The sequence below is a fragment of the Camarhynchus parvulus genome, chromosome 3, assembly GCF_901933205.1.
Source record: "Camarhynchus parvulus chromosome 3, STF_HiC, whole genome shotgun sequence".
Classification (NCBI taxonomy): Eukaryota; Metazoa; Chordata; class Aves; order Passeriformes; family Thraupidae; genus Camarhynchus; species Camarhynchus parvulus.
In genome coordinates this window covers 51,692,804-51,718,016 of record NC_044573.1, presented here as the reverse complement: position 1 = coordinate 51,718,016, position 25,213 = coordinate 51,692,804, and the positions used below count along the sequence as shown (strand labels likewise).

The 25,213-nt window shown below is 42.3% G+C and overlaps 1 protein-coding gene across 1 annotated transcript in view; it reads right to left on the bottom strand.

The window, feature by feature from the left end:
• Positions 1–24,437, bottom strand: part of PHACTR2 (phosphatase and actin regulator 2) — a 103,087-nt gene extending 78,650 nt beyond the window's left edge. Inside the window, exon 1 of the mRNA XM_030944852.1 lies at positions 24,348–24,437. Coding sequence (XP_030800712.1) covers positions 24,348–24,360 — 13 coding nt within the window. The 5' untranslated portion in view covers positions 24,361–24,437. The remainder of the gene's footprint in view (positions 1–24,347) is intronic.
• Between the last annotated feature and the right edge of the window lie 776 nt (positions 24,438–25,213).

Here is a 25,213-nt window from a genome sequence, read left to right as displayed (position 1 = left end):
TTACCTGTGCCTGGAGGAAACTTGCATAAAAACACATCAATATGGTTTTAAATGGTTAGTAATGAATGCTTATAGATCTACTTGTGTGGTTTTATCATCTGATCTGTGGCTTCCTTATGTTGTACCCTTTAACTTGACATTGCTCTTTCCTATATTAAGTAGCTGCTCAGCAAGTTTTTCTAGGAATGACTTCTACAGACTTGAAGAATGCAAGTACGTTTAAAAATCTCCATTGTCATTTTAATAACAGACTGCAGTTTCTGTGGTACTGTACACATTGGACTTTTGAAGTAATTTACATACTGTGTGTGGTTGAAAGGCAGAAAATAGAAAGAAAATGGTCCCAGCACAAATATTTAGTGAGTCGTGAAGAGCAGATCTGCTCCTCTCCTGTGCATAATCGTCAGCTTCAGAAACTGCCCTACACCCCCACTGTGCTTTCTTTCTACATTTCCACTTCTACATGCTTCATCCCCAGCCAGTTCTGTTCCACAATATCTTTCAAAGGTGTTTTCTTTCCCTGACGTTCTTTAAAGGCAAGTTCTAAAAATTTTAATACCTCTGAGATTTTAGACCTTTCCCTCGATCCCACACTTGTTGCTAATGTTTGTTTACTTTGCCTATGAGGATCTGGAGTCAGTTCCCTCGCTTCACTTCATTAAGCCTGGCCTATGCAGGAACCTTCTTTTTCTCACAAACTCAGAGTATTTCATCAATTGTTTGGAGTACTATTATGTTCACATCTATTATTTTAAAAATTATCAGCTGCCTAAAGACTTCTGATATAAGTAGTAGAAGTAGTGTCATGCAGATTTTGGAGAACTACTTGTGTAATATTATGAAAGTGAAAAAAATTAGAGATTAATCAGACCCATCTGACACAAGTGTTGGAGTTTTAAAATTTGAATTCACTGAAAATTAATATGTTATAAGAAATGTGTGCTCTTCAGGATAAGACTCTTGCCTTCTAGAGTCTAAGGGCTAAGGGCTAAGTAGTGTTCCCTTGATGCTGGAAAGAGCTGCCTTCCGTCTTTTTTTAAAGCATCAAGGGGAGATGGCATAATGGGTCACATGATGTCTCTAAGCCTAAATCAGATATTCCTGAAAAACAGGTGAAGAACTCTCCAGCAAGTGACATGACATATTACCCAAAGTCTGTCAGGTCACACCCTAATACTTAACAATGTAAATTGCCATAAAAAGTGCCACAGTCGTGGTTTAAATTTTAAACCTTGAATTTTCAAAAACTCTTCTACAAGTTTTTGACTGTTAGTTGCAAGAACTCTTGATATTAATGTACTTCATGCATGATCATTTCCTTTGTGCCTCATTCTGGCTCCTGGATCCCAGCACCTCCTGTTGTGTGGCAGCGCTGTGACAGCACAGAACAGAATTTCCTTTCCAGGCAGAAAATAACCATCAGACATTTTCTAATCAACAGTGTGTTTGTCACCAGATTTCAATTTTGTCCAGGGCTCCAGATTTATGATGAAAGACAAAAAAGGACTACATTAGGAATTATAAATAGCATCCTGCCTGTCCTAGTTCAAGCCACTGGGGAAGAAGAGAGCAGTGGCGTAACAATGGCACATTGGAGTGTAGAGTTCCTCAATAGTCGGGTTTCTGCCAGGTTTTCACAGGCTTTAGCTGTGGCTTGAGTTGGTATCAGTAGCTACAATAAACAGAATGAACAGGCCCCTTTACTGATACAAGCTGGCATGTCCCCAGCTGAGAAAATGAAGTAGGGCAGCTAAAGGCAGCTGGAGGCCTATTCTTGCTCCAGGTCACCACCTCTCCTCCTCCACCTCTTCTCTCAAGGCCTGTTGCACCTTTCATTGTGTTCACCATAGCAGTGGCACGGTACTGGAGGTCCCTAATTCATCATTCAAGGAAAGGCTCCTACCAGCTGGACCAACTCCCCTTGGCCATTTTGCATTTTTTCTCTCTCCCCTCTGGGTCTAACAGCAGCCCCTGGCTGCTGCTGCTGCAGCACAGCCCAGCTATCCAGGAGAATTCCGGTGCTCTCCAGCCCGTCCAGCTGAGAGAGAGAAGCAGCCATGATACTGATTCAGCTGCACTAACCATTTTCCTTAGAAAAACATAGCTCTCTGCTCTTCAGGGCACGTGTGGTGGTTGCTGGCTGTGGTTTTTCCTCTGTGTTTCCAAGCTCCTTAATGAATCACTGCTTTTTGGCACTGAAGCAAAATAAACACATCATTTTGGATGCCTTTGCCAAACGTATGTACACTTGCAGCAGGTTTTGAGTGATAGAAAGCAAAAGGTTTAATGAAATGTGCAGGCTGCGTAGTTAAAGTTTCAAAAGAGCCAGAAAATATGAAACTAAGGGTCACAACACTATCATCAGTCCCCAAGTAGTTTAGATCTTGTGGGTTTTCTGGAGCACATGGAGGGGACTTACTAGTAATGTATCCACTACAACTCTCAGTGGGAGAAAGCAGTAATAGAAAGCAGCACAGGGGTGCTGGATCACTCATCAGCATGATGGTTAGATGCCTACCTCTTTCCTTTCCATTTTTCTTTTCTGCTTTTTAACTGGTTCAGTGTAACTACACATAGCACAGCAGAGTTTTGCACTGATGCTTCCTAGCCTATGTGAAGGGGAAAAGACATCCAACAAAAAATTTGGCAGCCGTACTGAATGAAGTTTCCCATTTGCTGAAGCCAGTCATGTGTACATACCTTGTCGTGCACTTTGGCCCTTTCGAACTGCATCAGCCTGCCCGTGGTTTCAACAGCATTCATTTGCTCTTGCTGACTTGAGTGAAAATTGAGAAAAAGTTGCAAAAATGTTTGGCACCAGTGTTTTTCTAGCTCCTCTCCATTCAATTAGATTTTAGAATGAATGCAAATATATTGCTGGACTATAATTAGCTCTGAAGGACAGAAGTCCACTGGGGACTGGTTCTTTTCTTTTTAAATGGCCAGCTGTAAAGACACTACCTTGAACAATATCCTGAATGTCAGCAAAGTTTCAAACCTGGACCCATGCCTGATTAACTGCCAAAAATCAGAATCATCTCTGCCTTTGGCAAATCAAAGTCCTTCCCTCTAAAGCTGGTTTACTACAGAAATATCTGGACCAAAATGCAAGTTTCAGCCTTCAGTTCCCCTTCCCTGTATGTTTCTACTACTGTGAAAATGTGGACTTCTTTTTTATCCTACTGGGAAAATGCATTTTTTCCGCTCTCCCATGACTCAAAAACATCTGAAAGATTCTCCCTCCAAGCTGAAGAAAAAGAAGAGGGAAAAACTTCACCTTTTGGCAAAGATACAGATGGAAATTTTTGACTCAAAAGAGGATTTTCAAAATAAAATAAAAGAAGCATGTGAAAACAAGGGGTTATAGTGGAAACTATTTTCATAGCCAGCTCTAAAGTAAGCACTGCTGTTCCAGAGACACATGGTACTGATGCAAACATTGGTTTGAAGCCAAAACCCCATGCATGCTAGTGGAATCCGGAAACACTACAATATTAAATACACCTCAAAATATATGTCAGACATCTCCCCGTGTCTGTTCCACTTATTCTTCACAGCAAGACACCGTGCACTTAATTCATCAGTGGCTGCAGAGCAGCAGAATAAAGAGCTGGTGGTGGACATTCTTTCCTGTACCACACTCACTGAACAGTCTTCTGGAAGACTTTGGGCTTATTATTCCCATTTTGCAAATACTGAGCCAATATCCACTTTCCATCTGCAGCACTTACACAGCACCTATTATTATAGCATGTGAGCAGCTCTTGCTGGTCCTAGGGAAGTGTTATTATCCCCAAGGTACCATTTCCATGTTTCATTTGGGGTGATGGCAGGAATGAGTGTGCTACAAAAGGTGTGAGGGTATCCTGCTCAGTTGCACTCCTCATTGGCAGACTCCTATCTTTCGTCTGCTTCTTTCAGATGCTATAAAGCAGTTGCCCTGGCCCTGGACAGTTTTCTATCTTGGAAAACCCCCTTTGTCTGCTCTGGTGAGACCCCACCTGGATTACTGTGACTCACTCAGCAAAGGGAAGACATGGACCTGTTTGAACAAGTCCAGAAGACGGCCATGTAGATGATTAGAGGAATGGAGCCCCCTCCTGTGAACACAGGCTGAGAAAGCTGGGGTTATTCAATCTGGAAAAGAGAAAGTTCAGGGACACCTTATAGCACCTTCCAGTACATTAAAGGGTGCCTGCAAAAGAGCTGAGAGGGACTTTTTTTTTTTTCCCACAGGAGTATGTGGAGATGGGACAAGGGGGGAATGGCTTGAATCTGAAAGGTAGTAGGTTTTGATTCCATATTGGGAAGAAACCCTTCACTGTAAGGGTGGTGAGACACTGGAACAGGTAGCCTGGAGAGCTGGTACATGTCCCATCCCTGGAAATATTTAAGGCTGGACAGAGCTCTGAGCAACCTGATCTAGCTGAAGATGGCCCTGCTCATATGAATTGGACTAAATTATCTTTCAGAGACCCTTTCCAGTCCAACCCATTCCAGGTTATTTTTGCACCTACCATGATTACAGCTGTGGTGCTTGGCCTACATCTTTGCTGATCTGTAAGAAAGCCCACAGCCAGTTGCAAGTGTCCAAAACAAAGGTGTAAAATGAATCTCCTGCTTTTGTGCAGACTGTCTATCAGATTCACATTCTCTGAACAGAGAGAGACAATTCTCTCTCTCAGGTTTTTTCCTGGAGAAGCAGAGAAAACAATGATCAAAACAATTCCTATCTTATTTGCTGCTCCTGTGTTTGTGCACAAGTGGAATGCATTGTGGAAGATTGTTTACCTGAAGGTATTTGGTAATTGGATTCTAGTGTGAGTGTTTTGTTTTCTTGACCAATCTCTGCAAGTTGTGTCCTGACAGCTGGTCAGGAGACAGTCACGAGATTTGGTTCAGTTGAGTTCTTGTTCAGTTTCAGTTTAGATGTAGTGTAATATAGTGCAATATAGTATAGAATAATATAGTATAAGAAAGTAATTAATTAGCCTTCTGATATCATGGAGTCCTGCTCATCATTCTTCCCACCCGTCGGGCAAAACTGCGCCAATAACTGTCTTTCCTGCAGATTTGAGGCATTTGCTCTCAGTTCTTGCCTCTCAATGAAATGCAAATCCTAATTGATATTTTTCCCAGGAGTAGTGCTGGTGGAGCATCCCCCTTTCCACTTGTATTCCCCAGAGGTTTAACAGGGAAGTGATGGCCCCTCCCTGCTGGCTCTGTCATGGTCTGGATGGCTGCAGAGGCAGCAGCACTAGCAGAGCACTGACTGGGGCTGTTTCTTCTCTGCCTCTCTGGCCCCAGCTCCCCACAAAGCTCTTCATAGACAGGATCCACAGGGTTCACAAAGCGCAGCCAGAGGCAAGCGGGTGGGGCTGGCAAAGCTCCCAGGCAGCTCTGCCAGGGATTCCTGGCACCTCTGAAACAGGAATGTGTTCTGTGGGCATTGGCCATGGTGGCTGGGCCCTGTACTTTGAGCAGCAATGTCAGAAAGGTGTGACTGGTTCAAGGATACCATCAGATCCAATTTCATGCTAACATGCACACTATGCACCTCTCTTCCCTCCCAAGCACTTGTTTGGGGTTTTGTTTTGAACCTTCAGAATCAGCCACTTCCATTGTCCTAATTGGAGGTAGCTGTCTTTGCAGTAGGTTTTACACACCACTTGTTTCTAAAGCCATCCTTGATGGTGGGGAACATATAATCTCTTTTTAACTTCTGTAGGACCAAGTGTGCATGGCTGTGCATAGGAAGGGCTAAGAAGGGTTGGGTTTTGCACGCTTGCCAGTGTGCTGTAGCAGAATTGTGATCTGGTAACCTGCTAGCATCTCCCTGCTGAGGGCTGCTTTCAACGGGGCAGAAAGCCTGGTGAGCTTTGCCTCCAGCTCCTCCTGTATGTGTGGCATTTGGTCTTTGCATGGTGATTGTATAAATCAAGTGTCAATCTGTGACTTTCATTTTGCTATTTAAATCCTTGCATGTCATTCATTGACTTGCTGGTGGCCAGAGGAACCAGCATGCTTTAACCACCCTGCTCCGGGGGTCTTTTTTGTCCTGATTTATTTCGGGTTCATTCAGTTGCAATCCCACACATAAGGAAACTAAAACAATTGTATCAAATAAGTCAGGAGTGGTTCTTGGGAAAAGCGCTTTTACCAAGACTAAACATCAATATTACACATTTTTTCTCACTACTTTTTAATGCAGCAGATTATTAATGCAGCACTTTTAGTCAGTTCAAATGAAAAAAAATCATTAAATTCAGAAACATTAGAGCCAGATGGGCTGCAGGGGCAAAAATGCAGAGACTTTTAAAGCTAATGTAAATGTAATATTATTGTTTTCAGCTACAATCTAATTAAATTGGGCTGACAGAAGAAATGCCCAGGAAGATAGCTTCTCTGTGAGGAAAATCCATTAAAAAAATAGTACATCAGATGTTTTCATGGTGCTGTGGCTCACTGAATTACATTCCAGTATAGACACAGCAAAGCTGATGTGGGAGAGCCAGTAATAAGACCTTTATGGGTATGTCACCTACTGGGAGAAAAAGGACTTAATTTCACAGTGTTTTTGCAAGTACTTAAGTGTAGAAAACATTAACCCAAGAAGACCCCTTGTGAAAAGAAGAAAATACATATTTCTGAAAACAGGACCTACCTGGGGAGTTCTTGTGGCCTCTTCCACAGTCCCTGGTAGCACTGGGAACCAGACAGCAATGCCAAACTCCCTCTAAAACCTCATGTGGGTGCAGGGCACAGCCCCATGCCATGCAGAAATGCCTTCATGTGCACTGCAGATAGCTTGTACTGGGCTCTCTGCATGGAAGACAAATGCCTTTGGTTGTGGGTTTGACCCACAAAATCCAGCTTGTCATTATTTTCTGTAAAGTCACTTGGAGAACTGTGCTAGCTGGTGATAAAAGAAAAGGTATCCTACATAAGACACCCACAAGCACTCCATTTCTCTTTTTAAACAGTTATCCTTTCCAGAATGCCTGAGACATTTAATTGTATGTTAGCTGTGTGGCACAGTAAATAGTTGTTTCCCCAAAATCAGTAAGCAAGATTCTGTGTAGTTTCACCTACATAGGTGATGGAGCAGGACGAGGGGCACTCCAAAGCATTCTCAAGCACAGATCCCACTCAAATTACTAAAATACAACACAAGATGTCTTTAGGGTTTTCCCATGATCCCATTCACTGGAACTACTAAAATACAACACAAGATGTCTTTAGGGTTTTCCCATTATCCCATTCACTGGAACAACTAAAATACAACACAAGATGTCTTTAGGGTTTTCCCATGAACTGCACAGTAATTATGAACCACAACCTTGACTCACACATGGTGATAAAACCCAGTGCCTGTAAATCTGTGAATGTAGCTGGCAGTCATAAAGTAAATTATGCAGCGCTCAGGTCAATGGTCCCTTCTGTGTTTATTCCTCCTATTTAATGGTCCATTGCTGGAGACAGACTGAGAACTTTCAGAATGTTTTACAATGTTTTTATGCGACCAAGAAGGGTGCCGTGTGCTTTCCATCCCCATTATGCTGACATGTTGAACATAAATCAGAGTGCAGTATGCAGATTAACATTTGAGGAAAGCAAAGAGCACTTTTTGGGGTTTTTAATAATGTATACAGAGAAAAAAATGTCTTCCTTTCTAGAGTAGCCCTTAAGAGAGATCACCTTTTGGTTAAGGGACAAAATAGGGCCACCTTCATTTTGCGCAGCTGAAGTTCACAAAAGCTCAATGGCCCAGTCTGGGGATCCAGGCAGACATCCATTCAATTCAAGACAAAGTGTGGTTAAAATAACATTACATTGTCAGGGGTCAGATCCTTGCAGCTCAAGCTAATAAAAGTCAATTTTTTTAAAGGTATGGAAACTTAACCCTTGTTCAGCACTCAGTACGAACTCCTGGCCTCACAAGGCAGGTTGTGTTTAAGTAAAATAATTCATTAACTGAATGTATTTACAATTATGCATATATCCATGTACAGATACGTGAAACAGATGCAAGTCACTTGCATGTGCTCTCAGGTAAAGAGCCACAAATTTTCCTGTGTGGCCAACATCACTGAAAACCTTCTCAGTGCAGAGACATTTGTGTTAAACCATCCCATTCATCCTACAAAATTTTTAGAAGTCTGAATAGGAGTTCCCTTCCTGCAGTTCAAATTTACGAACTGTAAGAAGTATAGAAAGAAAGACATATTAAAGATGTCTATTTACCAGTCTAATAGGAAAAAAAATCTGCATTTTAAGGTAATTCATTATTAAACTAGTTAATGAAACACTCTAATAAAACTAGTACTGTTATTTAGCTAGTATGGTGCTAGTAACCTATTCAAATCTGGCATTTCCTTATGATAAGATAAATATTAGGTGTTTTATAAATAATTTGGCCCGTCAAATTGACTAATATGAGACAACTGGATCCACAATTTGTGCAATGCATTTTTTGTTTGTATAAGTTGTCTAGCAACATTGGTTAATTGATGGACCATAACATCTTAGTAAGAAAAATCCATACATTTTCTGAAGATTTTTTTAGGCCTGTGTGTTAATTTTTACACTGAACATAATTCGTCTGACTGCAAACTGTTCCAAACAACATAACATTATGTTGCTCTCAGGTTATTGCTTGCTAGAAGCTGACTCAGTTTAAAGGACAAAAGGCAACCCAGAATATGGGGGAGGGTGACCTCCTCCATGGACAGAACATTTCCGTGCACATGTCAGGACCTGCTGCCAACAGCCTGGTGCTGAACTGCCAAACACAGCCACCATTCTGCTCCTCTTTGGTGCTGTGTCACTCAGGTCACTACAATGTATTTCACTGACAACATGTTTTATACCTAATATAATACAAATTTGCAGGTTCAGTAAAGACCTCTAATGCTCAAGCACATGTCCAATGCAGCAGCCACATAGGAGCTCTGAGACTCCTTGTTTTTCCCTGGCAAGGCACCCAATCAGCATTTGTAGCCTCAAATACCATGCAAGGCCCCGGCCGTGTATTTTTCACCACACAAAAAACCCTTTCCCCCCATTATAATTGCAATCAAGCCTTCATGAAAGCTCTACTACCTACACCAGGCTATGCATCTTCAGAGAAGAGACGTATCAATATAACTGACAAGTTATAAAATAGCAGAAAAGAAAGCAAACATTGTGTGTCCTTAGATATAAAACCCATTTCTTCCAGGAAGTTTCCAAGTTTCGAGAGTTACAGCAAAGTTCCATGTGCTCCATTTTATCCAGTTCTCTTTCTTGTGCATTTTTGTCGACCCTTAGAAAGCTGGCATGTTTTACCACATTAGAATTCAATGTAAGAAACCTGAACACATGCTCGTGCTTCACTGCTCAGTGGTTATTAGAATAATCTGCAGGAAACACCATAATAGGGCATTGTTTGTGAATGTAAGCAAAAGGTTACAAGGAAAGCCTGTACCCAGAGCTGACTCCTTGACTCCCATTCCCTTTGCTGTGAAGAATGCACATGCTGTGTGTGGTGTCTATCTCCATCACAGTCAGTCTCTTCTGCATCCCAGGAGAGAAGAAGGTACAGCAAGAGCACATTTATCCTGAAAACACGGAGTAGCTGGAACAGTGTGCTCAGTAAGAGGTGACCAGCTATGGCATAAAGCAAACAAAAAACATTAGGCTCCTCCTTCACTGCAATATTTGAGTACCCCACAGTACCCAACAAACAGATCTGCAACAGGCATAATATAGACATAGCTTCGTGAGAAATTATTTCCTTTAACTGAAATTTGCTTTGATCTCTCAGCTCCACAGTCCTCAACCCCCTCCTTCATTGCTGCCTGGCCACACAGGCATCAGAATGATCTGTACACTGGAGTTTTCCTCCTTGGTAGCTAAACATCCCCCTGGGAGTCCCACCACAGCAATGCCCTGCTAGCACTCACCCTGGTGGAGAAATAGTGCCCAGTCCCTTTTGAAGAGCCCCAGAGAGTCCTGAAGACTCTGCTCATTGAGGAGCCTTTTCAAGTGACATGGGGCTGTCCAAAAAGGCATGTTTGGGGAAAAAGCTTTTCTTCTCTCCTAGGATCTCCATTCCCAAGAGATGAACTTAGATATCACAATGCTGGGTAGTGAGGCTGTCTGTCATCTGTGTTACAGGAATCTATTTCCAGCCTAAATCCCACACAACACCAGCATTTAGATGGAAAGACCCTCTCTGTCCATCCATGCAGTAGCTTGGGCAGGACACAGAACAGTTTAGGGGGTGGTTCTTGACTCAATATTGTTTTCCGCTTGAAGGGATTAATTCCTGCTTCTCTGGCTTTCCAGTGACAGAAATAGCCTGATCTTTTTGTTGGTTTAGTACCAGTATTTCAGGACTTTTATCCTACCAGCTGGGATTAGGGGGAAATACTGGTCATGTTTTTCTGCATGGAGAATAAAGTACTGTTAGCATAGTGGCATAGGGCTAGGCTCTTGTTTCTAGTTGTTCTTCCAAAAAAACCCAAAAACCCCAACAAAACAGCAAACAAAAAACCCCAAACCAAACCAAAACCAAAAAAAACAAGACAAAAAGAAACCCAACAAAACAACAACAACGACAACAAAAGTTCTGCATTTTAAGTAGGTGCAGAGAAGGGCAGATGAGGGCCCTCATCAGCAGGCTGTATTATCATATACGTTGTCTATTTAAGGCAAAATGAACTGCTTTTTAGGCAGTTTTATTTTAGGCACTGTGCAGTTTGCAGACACTGCCTGTGTGCTCCAACAACAGCGTTCACCCTCACCACAGCCCACTCTGCTGCTTCCAGCTCTTTCGTCCCTGGAGGCCTCTTCTGGCAGGGGTGCCCTGTGGTGTAGGATTCTTAGCTGCCACACAAAGAATGACATGAAAAACTGAGGATTTAAATGACTTGATTAAAAAAAAATATTTAAGAAAACAACCTCTCTCTGGAGTACACAGCAGAAAGCCACAGCACGTGCACAAAGCAGTGGTATTGACTGGGAAGTGTTGCCTTGCAGTTTGGAGAGCAGCACCAGCGATCTAGAAGTCAGGTTTGGCCAGTGAAACCTTCTTGCTAGGTGTAGCACCCAGGCAGTGTTTAACCATGGTTTCTGTGCAGCTGTGTAAGAGTTCCAGCTACACTGCCAGGCTGACAGCAACACTGAGAAGCAGGGAGGGTGCCTGATTTCAGAGCTGCTGGGATAATGCCAGAATCTGCCCCTCTATTGGTGTGAGTGGATATAAAGGACTGAATTGGTTCTGGCTTACCCCCACCTGCCCCTCTTGTGAGCAGTTCCCACCTGAAAGGAACATGAGTGAATGCTTTGTACAGGATCTCTGGCTGCTGCTGGCTCTGGGGTGATGGGAAAGAATTAAACTTCTTTCATTTAGCACCCTGTGCCCTGAAAAGCAGTACAATGGGGATCATTTCAGCAAGTATTTCTGGTGCTGAGAAGGCAGGACAGACAAGGCTCCTGTGTGCCAGTGCTGCCATTCTGTTGTGTCCAACAGGTGGCAATTAAGGCAGAAGCAGCAAGATCCAGGGGAAACAAAGCCTTTATTAAAACTAGAAGGAGAAATTCTGAGTGTTGATTAGGAACCATCCTGCTGGAGGCTTTTTAACACCTGGGACCCCTCATTTCCAGCCTTCTTAGCAGTCTGTCTGATGTGAGTTGTGCAGTATTGTTTTTTACTTGTGCTACTTACTAGTCACCTTCCTCTTTCAAATTTGAAATAGATTCAGCATCACCAATGACCAATATTTTAATCTTATATAGATACAGACATGTAAAAGTAGATATTTATTATTGTTGCCAACAATATGCCTCTACAGAGAGATTTTTATGATATTTATTCATAAATGGGAACTAAAAGGTCCAAATTGGTATTGTCCAGTAAGACGTCAAGGAAGAATGTGTAGGATTATTACAGTTAGAAAGCTGCAAAGGGATTTTAGGGCTAGGTGCAAAGGAGATTCAGAATTTTAAAAATCTCTTTCACAGTATCTCAGATTGCATTGTTGCAGGGCTTCCTGATCCCTCCTCAGATTTTTGTGTTTCAAGGAAGACATGGGACACCAAAGATTGCTTAGTATCCCAGAAGCAGTCACTCCAGTGCTCCAACTAGAGCAAGACGGCACCTTTCAATGTTGCAAATACATGTGAGGAATGTCTCAGCTCTCTGAGACAGAGCTCATCAGCTGCACATGTGCCTCCAGCATAATGTTATTATGCAAGTATTTTTTGCAAATCACTGCCTCTCAACATTGAGCCTCCCAATATGTAACTATGATCTAATTAGTCTTGTCCCTGACTATATGGCCTTTCCTTTGTCCATACTGAATGCATTCGTTTCTTACCTAAATAAAATTTTGTGTTTTCTTGCTGCCAGTGCCAGTGGCACCATACAGCTGGAGCAAAGGACCAGCTCTTGCTGGATGCCTCCTGAATCACACCCGATGAGTGAAAATTCCCAAAATGCACTTGTATTTTGAAACCTGGCATTTGGGCACAGAAGAACCCATTTGATACATAGTACATAGGTTTTGCATTTTAGGTTCTACAAATCAGAACCAAGCCAAGCATCTTCTCATGCAGCAAGATAGATGTATGAAATATTTCCCTCAAACCTGTTTTTCCTCCAACCCATGTTAATTGAAATTATTTGTATTCAATCTCTTAATTCTTTCTGGCTCAGTATCTGTATCATCTGTTTCACATTTTTGCCTGGGACTGATGTCAAACTCACTAGCTAATGCTTATGAGTCTGCCTCATTTACTCTCTTTAAAAATTGTTACAAGGCAAATTAATAATAATTTCTTCAAGAGCATGCAGTTCTCTCACAAGGGAAGACCAGGAGGATACATTGTGAACCTTACCTGGTTCACTTCAGAATGTTCCTGAGCAACTCACTGGCTTCCCAGACCACAAACAGAAGGCCAGAAAGCTGTGCCAGCTCCATCCCTGGGCTACAAAGTAAATGTCAGCTCTGTGCCTTCGTGTGGCCAGCTGTTTGCAGCTCTTTTGCAGCACTCTCCCTACTCACCACTACTACAGACTGACACCTATTGCAGCAGGCTGGGAGCTCCCTGCCTCCCTACCATGCTTGCATCCCTCCTATACACACAGAAAAGATGCACCTAGCCCAGCATTCCATCTCTGAGAGCCTCCAAGCACTGCAAACTCTCTACAGGGCCCAGGCAGTGGCTTCACCCATGCAAGTCAGTCCTGCACATGCTGAGGAGTTTGTGTGCTTGGGAATCATCTTTGTTCCTTTGTGTTGGCAATGTCTCTTGACCTGCATAGAGCACGTGATGCAGCCATCCATAAATATCATGAGAACACAGCTTGTTCTATAAATGAACACATAATGGAATTTGATTTAGTATTATGAAATAGGAGGAAAATATTGGGAGCAAAGGGGAAATGTTCATATGCTTAAGAATGGTAAATGTCTTGGACTAGTCACCTTTGACAGAGCAAAAGCTGAAATAGGTTAGGGGCCACTTCTCAGCTATGGGAAGTCCTTTCACACCTGTGTAAAGGATCTCTAATTTCTCACATTTGGGTCGAGCCAATGTGAACCAGGGAGTTGGCAAGCAGGCAAATCACGGAGCATGTGAAAATTTTCTTTGGTTTTTCCCTTAGCTGAGAAGAAGCCCAGTTTGATACAGGTAAGTGTTGTCTTACAATTTTGTGTCTGTTCCTAGAAACCAAGCTAATATCTCCCCTACTCCCCCTTCCAAATAGTATGAGGCAGCTAGTGGGTGATCCCTGTTGGCAGCAATCTAAATCAGCAATGCATACATTAAACTGACTCAGAAGACTCAGAAAAACCCTGGATTTGAGCACAGCAACCTACTTTCATGGCATCAGTTGCAGAACGGGAGCTCTGGTGCACAGTGCAGAGCAAGATAAAGGGAAGTACAGAACGTAAGCACTCCAAACTCCTCTGCAAAGCCACGGGAAAGCTTTATGGTTGCCAAGCTACTAATATCTTCAAAATACATTTTTTTTCCTTTTTCATTCTGCCCATAATACACTATGACTGTGAAAATGGGGAGAAGAAAAAAAAATATTTAAAAATTAATGAAATGAAATGAAATGAAATAAAATAAAATAAAATAAACCCCAGTCATGCAGATTCACACAGAGCATGCAGACCAGCATGAGAATGTGAAAGTGAAGGGGACCACAGTAGCTATGGGGACCAATCCAACACAGTAGCAGGCAATAGGTTCTTTGCTGTGGGAAGCACCACTTTTGCATCCTGTGGACACTTTGTGCTTTCCTGAGAAGCTGCAAAAGGCAAAGGTGTAAAAGGCTGGTGTGGTGTGCCACAAGCAGAGAAAAGGAAAGCCTGAGGTCACACAACTCCACCCCCCTCTACTGGGAAGTTTATTTGTGGTGCTTTTTCAGGCAAGCACTTATCAGCTGTCATGGTGGCAACCCCCTTCTCCATTAGCAGTCTGATCAAATGCATGAGGTTGCACTTATTGCCCTGGGGGAAAAGCTTAAAGGCAGAGCAGAGGAAAAGGAGATCATGGCAAGAGGCAATAATGACACTAAAGTGTAGTTAAATGCTGATCTGGGAAGGATTTTGACTCCTGCCTTCACCTTGCTCACCCTGAGAGGCCTCCTTTGAAATGGATGCACACCCTATCTGCACCAGAAAGATGTTCACAAACTCTTACACTGCTAGAGCCATCTTCTCTACCAGGGGAGAAAAGCTGAATTTGCCTTCAGAATTTCAAATTTTGCTGAAAAAACCCCAAAGAAGTCTAGCTGTGGTTGCAAGCAGTGATGATGGAACTTAGGGCTATCTTGTCCCCAGATTTGCAAGCCATTCCAAAAAGCAGCTAACAGCATTTCTGTCACAACAGGCAATGGGACTGTAGGGAGAAGCAGACTTCAAGGCTTCACTGATGCAAAACCAGCATTACTAGTGCAGTGAAGAAACACTACCCTCAGAAAAGTGTTCTTAAACCATAGCTGCACAAACTGCCCCCTTGGCTTAAGTGGCGTATCACTGGCTTCTTCACCTGCAGTGCAGAGTAAAGCAGGAGGCAGGCCACCACCTGAGAGAGGAAGGGAACCCCACAATCATCCTTCTTATTCCTCCCTGGGAGAAGATAACATCCTGGGAAATAGCACTGGCTCTACTCTTTCTCCTCCAGCAGCTCAAAATAAGACTCTGATGGTGCTGAGCAGTACCTCTACTTTCCCAGTTTTGTACCTCCCTGCTCTTCCTTGCCCTCAGGCTTCCTGAGACACAGTGTAAGAGAATCTACACGACACTTAGAGAACTTGAGGGTTTGCAAACATGACAGAAACTTGTGTGAGAATGAAGAGCTTTGTGTAGAGCTACTTCATCTCCTCTGGTATTTGAGTTAAAGAATTGTCTCGGGGCGACAACATCCACAGCTAAAACAAGGAACATTGATAGATATTACATTATTTTGGGGACAGTATAATAATATAATGCACTGCTTGTCACCCTTATATCTTGCAAAGTAGATTGTTCATCTTCAGAGACCTCAAAATCTTGCTCAAGGCTTTATCACATTTACTTTTGCCCTAGAATCTCCCACGTGTAGGTAAAAAAAAAAGTATTTTTTCCCCACTACCTAGACTATCTAACCTCAAGAACTGCCAAGATACCCTCACATGTCACTGTGTAACCTTCTCCAGCTTCTAAATAAGACAGGGTGGATGGCATCTCCAAAACCATGGGCAGGGGTAGGCTCTGAGGCCTGTCTGCATCAGTTAACAGCACAGGGGTGAAAGATCCTCCACTAGAACAAGAACTGGAACTAGAACAGCTGTATCCTGAGTGGGATGCTGTGCAGGTGTAAGACCCTGCATCCCACCTCACCCCAGCTGGATCACCAGTCAGGGTCCAGCCCCCAGTGCTGATGTGGCTGTGCTGTTTAGGGGCTCAGATTAACGTCTGCTGGGCAAAAGGCACCACACCACACCAACGTGCTCAGAGCTGTCTCAAGGATCTCCTGTCACCCAGAGCAGACATGGCATTCACAGGGTACCAAAGGAGAGAACAAACAAACAAAACACCCCATTGCTGAGTTTTGCAGAAACACTGAGAAAAGCAGACTCTACCATGGCTTCCCATTTCCCTTTTAACCCCAAAGCCATCGTTGTTCCTAAATTCTGTGGTGCTTTATGCCTCTTGAAGCCACTCATGCCAAAGTAAACAGCTACTTCAACCTCTCAGGGGCGCCTTAAGCTGTTTTGTAGGAAATGCATGTTTGTGCCTTACAGAAGGCACATAATACATTACAATCACTGTGCTAAGTGACACAAACTGGGGGATCTGAAAGTTACGTTTGGCAACCTGCCCTTACTGTGCTCTAATTATTCCTTAATATCCCAATTTAAGGGCAGCATATTGGCCCCATTTATAAATGGTCTGGCTTTTATGAGTTTGTGTCACAGAATTAATGTTGAACAGTTTTCAGATTCTTTATTGAAAACTGCTGATTGTGTATTGCCTGACAAAGCAAAATGTCTCCATTAGAATAATGATTTATTGTAAATATGGTAGTATTAAGGCTGACTATTCTGGGTATTAAAAATGCATGGAAAAAAACTATTGTAAAAAGTGTTATGTGAGCTGTCATAATTTGTCAGTTTAATATCTTTGTCATTTGCATTTCTTTTTTAAATGCCAAGAGCAATTAAACCTTATCTCACCGGTTGAAGTTGCCAAATTTCACTTGAAATTAAACCAGAATAATGTGTCATGTTAGTTATTTTAATAATATTAAACAATAAAAACAGAAACAGAAAAGAGAAGAAAAAGGAGACATACAACCGCAGCTACAAAAAAAGCAGCTAAAATATATAGCCTGTTTTTGTGATAAAATCACAGTCATGAACTCCATAGGCTTCTTCCATCAACAAACCATTTTCCCTGACAGTAGGGCTATAACAAAGTCTTGCTGAACTATGATTTAAATGTCAATAAACAGTTCCCAGCAGCACAAATTTTATGCCCGAGATCGCCATATTTTCAGTTCATCTCTCCACATGGTTTCCAGGCAAGCCTCCATAATGAAATACCCCTTGTTTTTTGGACTGACTCAAGTCCCAGTGAGAAAGACAGAAGGGACTTGTGAGTCAGCAGGAGCTGGAGCTGCAATGAATCGATCACAACTTTGTCTCCTGTGGAAATACCAGCTGCTGTCATATTTCTGTTGGAACTACATTGTGCATGCCTTCTAGCAATGGTCAAGCCATGGGTGAAAAAATTGCTTCTGGGATTGTCTCCCACTGTGCCTGCTTCTCTACAGAGACATAGGGTTGCCTTTATCATTGTCATTAAATATTCTCTTGCTTTTCAGAAATACATTTAAAGGGAATTTCCCATAAAATAAGTTGTAAAATAAGCGATCTCTGGTAGTTACATTACAGGAAAGGTGCTGGGGAGAAAATTAGGATTAAGCAAATATTTGGCCCTGGCCAATTCAGTTGCTCACAGACTTGTGCTTTCTTGGAAAATTGGATGTTAAGAGGGACCCAATTTTTCACTCAAGTCCACTATTTCACTCATATTTCCAGCAATTCAATACCTCATTGCTGACAACCCTGGTTTAAGTTTGTCTCCTCTGGGAGGAAAGCAGATAAATCACCCCTTCTTGTCTTCGCAGGAAGTTCTTGTGCTGGTACCACTGCCCCCAGGGTGCTTGGAGAGGATGCTTCTGTACAGGTAACAATACGAACCCCAGCAGCCTCAGTCTCACAGTGTCTGCAGTCAAGGTGATGGATCTGTTCAAATGGATGTGGCTATGTAGGGGGATAGAATATAAGAAAATAAAGATAGTGTAGAAAGTAATCTTACCCCTAAGGAGTTGCAGCTGGGCCAATTAGCAAAGATTAGGAGCAGGCCTGACTTTAACAGACCACAGCTGTAACCAACGGGAAGAAAAGTGCTATAAAAGAGTGGGGTGCCTGGTTAAGAAGGGAACTGGAGTCAGTTGGCTCCTTTGTGAAGAAGAAAGAGTCAGTGCTCTGAGGACCTGCTCACAAGAAATACCAAGAAGGTATGAAACTTTTGTGGTAGGAGACAACAGTATGGAACCCCTGCAATGAGATGACAACAGCTGTTTCCTTCTTCCTGCATCTCCAGCAGCAAATGGGACATCCTTTCTGGTGTGGAGCTGTGCCCAGAGTCAGGCATACACTGCTCTGTGGGTGTAGGATAACAATTCCAGTTGCCCAGTCTTCTCCAGCACCCTGCCTCTCCATGAGGCACCAGTTGGGGACACTCACTTTGGCTTGGGGACCTTCACGCTCACCCAGGGATGGCTGGGCCCCACTTGCCAGCAAGAATGATTAGTTGCAAACTCGGCAGTTTATTCAGGATTTGCTCCTGTTTGCTGGAAGAAGGTTGCTAGGTATTCTTAGAGTCCTAAGCTACTTATATTTTCCAATTATACCTCAGGAAGTAGTCTCGTAAACGTTTTATGTGAAAATACAAAAAAGGTTTAAATAGTGAGACAAAGGGGGAAAAATAGAGAAAGTGAGGGGTTTTTTTTGGTAAAATTCCATCCAGTCTACTTTTTGAGCCCAAAGAAATACCCCTGCAAGTCACTCCACAATTAAGTATCACATTTCATAAAAGACTCACTGTTAGAGACAATGAATGATGGTGAAACGCCAGCAGACTAGATCCTTATTATCAGTCACCAGCTCTTTGATCATGCAATCTTGCTTTCCCCCTTGTCACTCACTTCCAGCCCCCTCAGATTTGGGGTTCAAAGCCCCTGGAACACAGGCTGGTTTTCTTGGAACAATTTGTGCCAGCACCTCTTAACACGACGTTTCCTTGTCTGGACTGATTTCTTGTACTGTCAAAATAATTGGCTCCTGCGATTTTGGTTTCATCCTTGCTAAAAGCGTATGGAGAAATGCTGCCTCTCAAACTTGCATTACTGCTTCTGTCCACAGCACTTGCTTCTTCACCATAGGTGGCAGTGATGATCCAGAGTGCAGAACAGAGGTCTGAAGGCAGCAGGCCAAAAATGCCACACAACCAGCAGATGTAAACATAAGGCATGAACTCAGAACCAGATGGTTTGATGCTTGCCAGCTTTTACCAGAAAAAAATAATCATAAATTATTTGTAAGTAAAATCAGTGTTATACCATCTCTCCAAACCAGTTACAGTTCATGCTGCTTCTCCATAAGAAGCACTGCAGTAACTGGAATCATTGCTTAAAATATCATGAGTGTGTGTCTGAACAGTGGAACCACAGCAGTTCTAGCTAAAGAGAGCCCTTTGAAGGAGGGTGGGTGGGCTATCTCCACATTAGAAGGTGCTCCATCATTTCAGTGCTACATGGTGTTTGGCTACCTCTAGTGCAAGTTCCTATGTAGTCATTCTATGTGCTATGTGCATAGAGGCTTGAAATTAACACAGGGAGCAGCAGCATCACAAGGAAGTTTAATCCTCACAGAAATGTTTTCCAAAGTCATGGGTTTATAAGCATACTGTGCCAACTCCTGGTAAAGGGGCAACAAGCCATGAATAGTACTCTAAAATTACATCAAGAAGAAATTCAACTTGCTAGCAGTGACCTGTGATACACTAGAGTGTTCACTTCAGCCAGGGGCATGGGTGAAAATAGGAGGCAAATTAGAATACACAATGTAGTATAAAGGAGTTGCTTATTGCTTTTTATTTTATTGTTCATGAGCAAACAATTTTGTGATCTGTAGAACATGCCATATAAAAGAAACACAGCATGGATAGCTCCATTTACATAGGAGTGGGACAGAGGAGGTGCTGTTGTCCCCTCTGAAAACACCTTCACGCTTGGGGAGAACATGGACAAAGTACCATCAAAGATCAAAACAGAAGCTGCCAGAGAATGAGACTGGTTTTGCTGCTGGAGTTGGGAATTGTCTCAAGGGCTCACAGACCTGTGGTGACACTGCTGCTGTCTCCATTGCAAGTGGTTTTATTTAATGGGTTTCCTAATTCATAGGGACAATTCAGACAGCTTAAGCCCTACATGGCCAAAGGATTTCAGAGCCCTTTATAGGCAGCAAATGAACCTTACAACTCACTGAGATTGTTATCTAGCCTAGTTCTGCGCACGGATCAGCTCAGCTCCATCAGAGGTTTTTGAACACTATGAATTGATGAGAAATCAGGATCATAAGCTGAAATCCTCCTCCCAGTTTTGTTCTTCTGCCTGTTTTTCTTTCTCCTCTGTGTTTTAGAAAGATGCACCCTGTTTGCCTTGAAATAGCAGGTAAGACATAACAAAGTGTCTGTAAGGTCAAATCCTCAACCAGCATTCAATGCCAGCAGTCTTAATGAGTGCTAAATAAGCCTTATTGACTTACAGAAAGACAAAAATGACCACTTACTTCAAAAGCAAGGGAATTTCCATCCACAAATGGTTTCCTGTGTCTCTTACTCTTCCTGTGAATACATGATGTCATGCAGAAGGCTAAACTGACCACTTGCTATCCTCCCCACCCCACAGCATTTCAGGCTTCAAATTAAAGTCTCACCTCAGTGGAAAGCTCTAAGTTTCACTACAGTTCAAATATAAAGTTTGATGTTACTACTGGATATTCCTCAGAGATGGACTATACAACAGACAAGACCTCCAGTCCCCTTAAAACACATTTTTTACTTGAAGGCATAGCCTGCAGCCACAGCTGCAGAACCTACATAATTCAGGGTAACAATTAACCACAGCTAGCTCATTACTGCTAAAATAATATTTCAAGTGCAAAGAAGTCATATAAATCCCCAAGAAACATGAAACAAGGCCTCCTGGTTTTGTTCACTACTGGTGTGGTGTGCATGACACAGGACCCCACTATGGTGCCATTCACCCCCATGTGATTCTTCCCCCAGGCCTTTGGCACCTCACACTGGCATTCTTCTTGGTAAGAATGAGTGTACAAGACTTGTCTGTTTTAAGGTGAGATACCTGTCCAAGCAGGACACAGCTGACTAGGAGCTCTGGGGGAAGGGATGTTGCTGATCTTACTCCTTAAAGGAAATCCCCCCCAAAATGCATCACTTGGGAGCACCTCTGTTTCCACAGCTTCTTTCTTCCTGCCGCTCCAAGTTTCTTGTTGGTTTTATACTTGCTTCCCTGCCCCCCCTGCTCTACCCCACAAGTTATTTCCAAACCTTCCTATTTTTTTAAAAATGAGTTTTGTTACATCACTGCTGTCTCCAGGCCTGATGTGTTTGGCCCAAAGTCAATGTGTGCAGCAAAGCTGGAGCCCAGGACCTGCTAGTGGAGGCTGCTGGCTGCCCTCCCCTGCCCAGAGCAGCAGGCAGCCTTGCAGCTGAATACCTGCAGACAGCCTGTCACAAACAGCTGATGCCTAAATAGGCAAAGAATACAACTAGAACTGTCCTGTTGTGCCCTACACAGATGGATGAATATTTTATTGTTATTCCAGGAAAGGCTTTTAAAAGAACACACGAGACAACAATTATGTGGAGTTGTCTCGGTACACAGAATAAAAATAAGAGCAATCTAACTCTTAAAGCAAAGGACTTTTAAAATGAAAACATTGTTTCTAAACCCCGCAAAATAGCATCAACCATAGCAGCTAAAAGTGTACGCAGGTGACCTATTAGCAACACTGATCTTTTCAAATGACAGTTTTGGCCAGAAAATAATTTTAATGATGGCAGAGGAGAAGAGTGATGAATTACAGAGATATTTCTGTTATGCGGAGCAGAAGATGGAGTTTTGCCCAACAATTATCCATGGTCTGACTTTGAAAGTCTCTTCAGCAGCTTGATGAGTTTAATAACAGAGGCCTGATTCACTGACACTGATACTAAATTGTTATTTCTAACACAGTAGCTAAAACACGCAGCTTTGCTAATATTCTGCAGTTCTGTATTGCCAGAAATAGCATCTCTCCAGGAAGAATTTGGGCAGGTATCCAGTTTATATACATCAGTGTGTTTACATTTTAGTTGGCAGACTGCTGAAGAACAAATTAACCAGGCAGTTGGGCTTAGGCATGCAAATAATCCTGCTGCTCTCTGATCTCATAAGTGCCCAGATGACACCACAAGGGTTTTCAAAGGTGCTCTCCCATCCCTCCAGATGTCTGAGGGACAGGACAGACATACAGAGGTGTTCAGCTGCACAGTCCCCACACTGGCATCCCAGTTAGGGATCACGAACCCTAAACATTCCTCTACATACTCAGCAGTGTTTACCCAGCACCCTGTGGGCTCTTTGGAAATGATGTATTCCCAATACCACTCAAAGTATGGAAGTGGCAGGACTCTTTAGAAAAGCTGCCTGGAGAAGGGAGGGTGTCCATACCCCACGTGGGACTGAAGCCCTCTGGGGTTTGGAGCAAGCTGACCACAGGCAGCAGGGAGATCACTGGTAGCCATGGAAGAAACTGGATCACAGCCTTACCCTCTGCCATGATGTCTTCAATATGGCTTGGTTTCAGCTGTTGTTGGGTTGGTTTGGGGTTTTTTTTTAACAACTAGATTTTAGTTATTGTCTGAAAGGATTATTTTAACCAGTTTTAATGGTATATAGGTTGCAAAGCATCAGTCACTGTTTCTGCATGAGAAAAAAATCTGGAGTTATTCAGCAAACTAATGTTATAAGAAGTGTTGAGAATAGCTGGTAAGTTGTGCAGACATCAAGTCTTACTTATTTTAACTTTTTATAGATAGTAACCAAACTGGATTCTTCCTTAGGACAAAAACCAAAAAACAACAGAAAAACCAAACAAAAAAAAACCCCCAACCAAACAAAAAAAAAAAAGCCCCACACAGAGGAAAATCTGTTTCTATGGTTTTCAAACACTAGCTTCCCTCTTCATCCCCCCAAAACTGGCCTTTAAATAAATATGACTCATTCCAGAACAGATTCTTATAGCTGGATTAAAGTGGTATCTCCATCAAGTCTTCAATAGTGTTAGTTGTTGATGCTGAGGAGTGTAAAAACCTGGAGGAATTAGCAACTCTGCCTGCCAGGGTATCTCTTCCCCACAGACATTCTGTGTCAGAGAGCAGGAATCCTTCTCCTCCAGCAGAAAATTCTGCCTCGTCATGCCATATCAAACACAAGTCATTATCATTTATTATGTTAAGGCTTCTTAAAAGCTAGCCAAAGCACCAAGTGCAAAGAGTATTGCTAATCTTATTTATTTCCAGAAATGAACATTTTACTAGGACCATGCCAGGTTTTTTTATATGCTGACAATGTAATTTTCCATGATGTTACATTTTAAATTCTAGAAATTTTTGTTTTGGTCCTGGACTTTATAGAAATTAAGGCAGCAAGACCCTTTTTTCTGTTTGTCACAGAAGTTTATAATGATACAATGACCCGGACAGCTTAGCAGATATAAGCAAGAGTTTTGCTTCTACTATTTAAAAAAAATCAAACCAAACCTCCCACAACCTCCCAAAAATCACCGAAACCTACTGTAGAATAATCTTTGACACACACTGGAGAGATGATTGTCACTTTTAAGGTCAACATTAGACAAATCTGATGAGCTGAGCAGGTTTCAAAGGGCACTGAATCTACTGCAGATTGTGTCTCCTAATATGTATTGCACTAGTACCAATAAATCTGCGAGATCTTGACATATTGAAGTTTCACAGCAGTCAAAGCAGCATGCACAATACCTGTCCCAAAAATCTCTCTTTTTTCTCTGCCTCATGATTCAAGGTAATGCAAAAGGGGAATGCAAATAATGCATTTCATCACCGATGTAATGATGAGTGCTCCTCCTTAGAAACCGTGAAGTGCATTATTTGGGATGAAAATGCATGATCTGAAGTTGGAACATCAAAGAAAATAAAAAGTGCAAATATATTCAGTATTTTATGTACCAAACATGAAAGAGAGTAAGGCACTATTCAGAGAAAACAGAGCCAGCTTAAAATAAGACAGATGTGAGCTAAACATTATCTACTTTTTGTTAGCTTTATTAGTTACCTATCCACACCTATTTCAAACTGTGAGAGATATTTCTTTCTGAAGTACACGCATTTTCCCTTCCTGCCACATTTCCTGCATATAGCTTCCAAAATAACACTGAATACCTTAAAAAGGCAGATCCTACATTACAGTTTAGGTTCACATTTCCAGGAAACGGAGCAGAAAAAATCAGACTGTTAAGGGGTTAACAACTTAAGTGTGTCACATTTTAGACATAGAAATTTGCTTTAATAAAGGACATTTAAAAAGAAGAAGCCACAGAGGCTAAAGAAACACATCTCTTGCAGCAAGTGAGAGAGGATACAAACGAATCCCGGAGCTGCACTAGGAATGAGGATCTGTTTTATTCCACTTACCGGTATTGTCCATTATTCCCTTTATTCCCTCTCGGCATTCAAAAAGCACAGTTCCCCAGAAAAGCAGCCGGCACGGTCTCAGGCTCACTAATGAAGCTGGCTGCCCTTCTCCTGGTTATTAGACCTTGCTGGCAGTCAGAGCATACTTCATGTACTGACTGCAGTAGACATCACCAGGAAATTTATATCTCCAAGGATGACAAACAGCCATTAGCTCCATTATAGGCTGATTAAGATTGTGTGAGCCTATCAAGTAGATACGTAAATCCCCCAGGGTTTTACATCCATGGGGGGAAAACAAAAGAACTCCTAGCCAGTAATACTGAATATTTGTTTCTTAAAAGTAAAAGTAATGCTGACGAGGAGAGGTTTAATGGGTAGGAAGGCAAAACCTTAAATACAGAAGGGATTTATTACTGAGCAAAGGGCTGTTATTTATCAGTGACGCAACAGCAAAAGTTTTAAGGAGAAAAAAAAGGGGGAGGAATCTGTAGCTGACAAAGTGTTAGGCTAGGCTACAATTTGAGCCATTAGCTTTCTTTGTGTTTAAATCCTGCAAGTTCTGCACCTGATGTTCTCTACATCAGGTGTTCTCCTTTTTCTGAGAAACACAGTAGATGTGCTTATCTGTGAATGCATATCAATATATTAATTGCCTGGAAACATACATTATTATAGTGATCAAAGCCGAATGTAAGGAAAGGGTGAAAAGTAACTACAGGGCTTTACTTCTTTTAAAGTCAAAGTAAAAAACACTGGATGCTGGAGGGATTGGGTTCAGCAAAATCTGAGTGACATGCTGAAATGAAGAGCTATTAATTCTAAATTTTCCGTATCACCTGAGACTCTGAAGAGCAGGCTTTTCC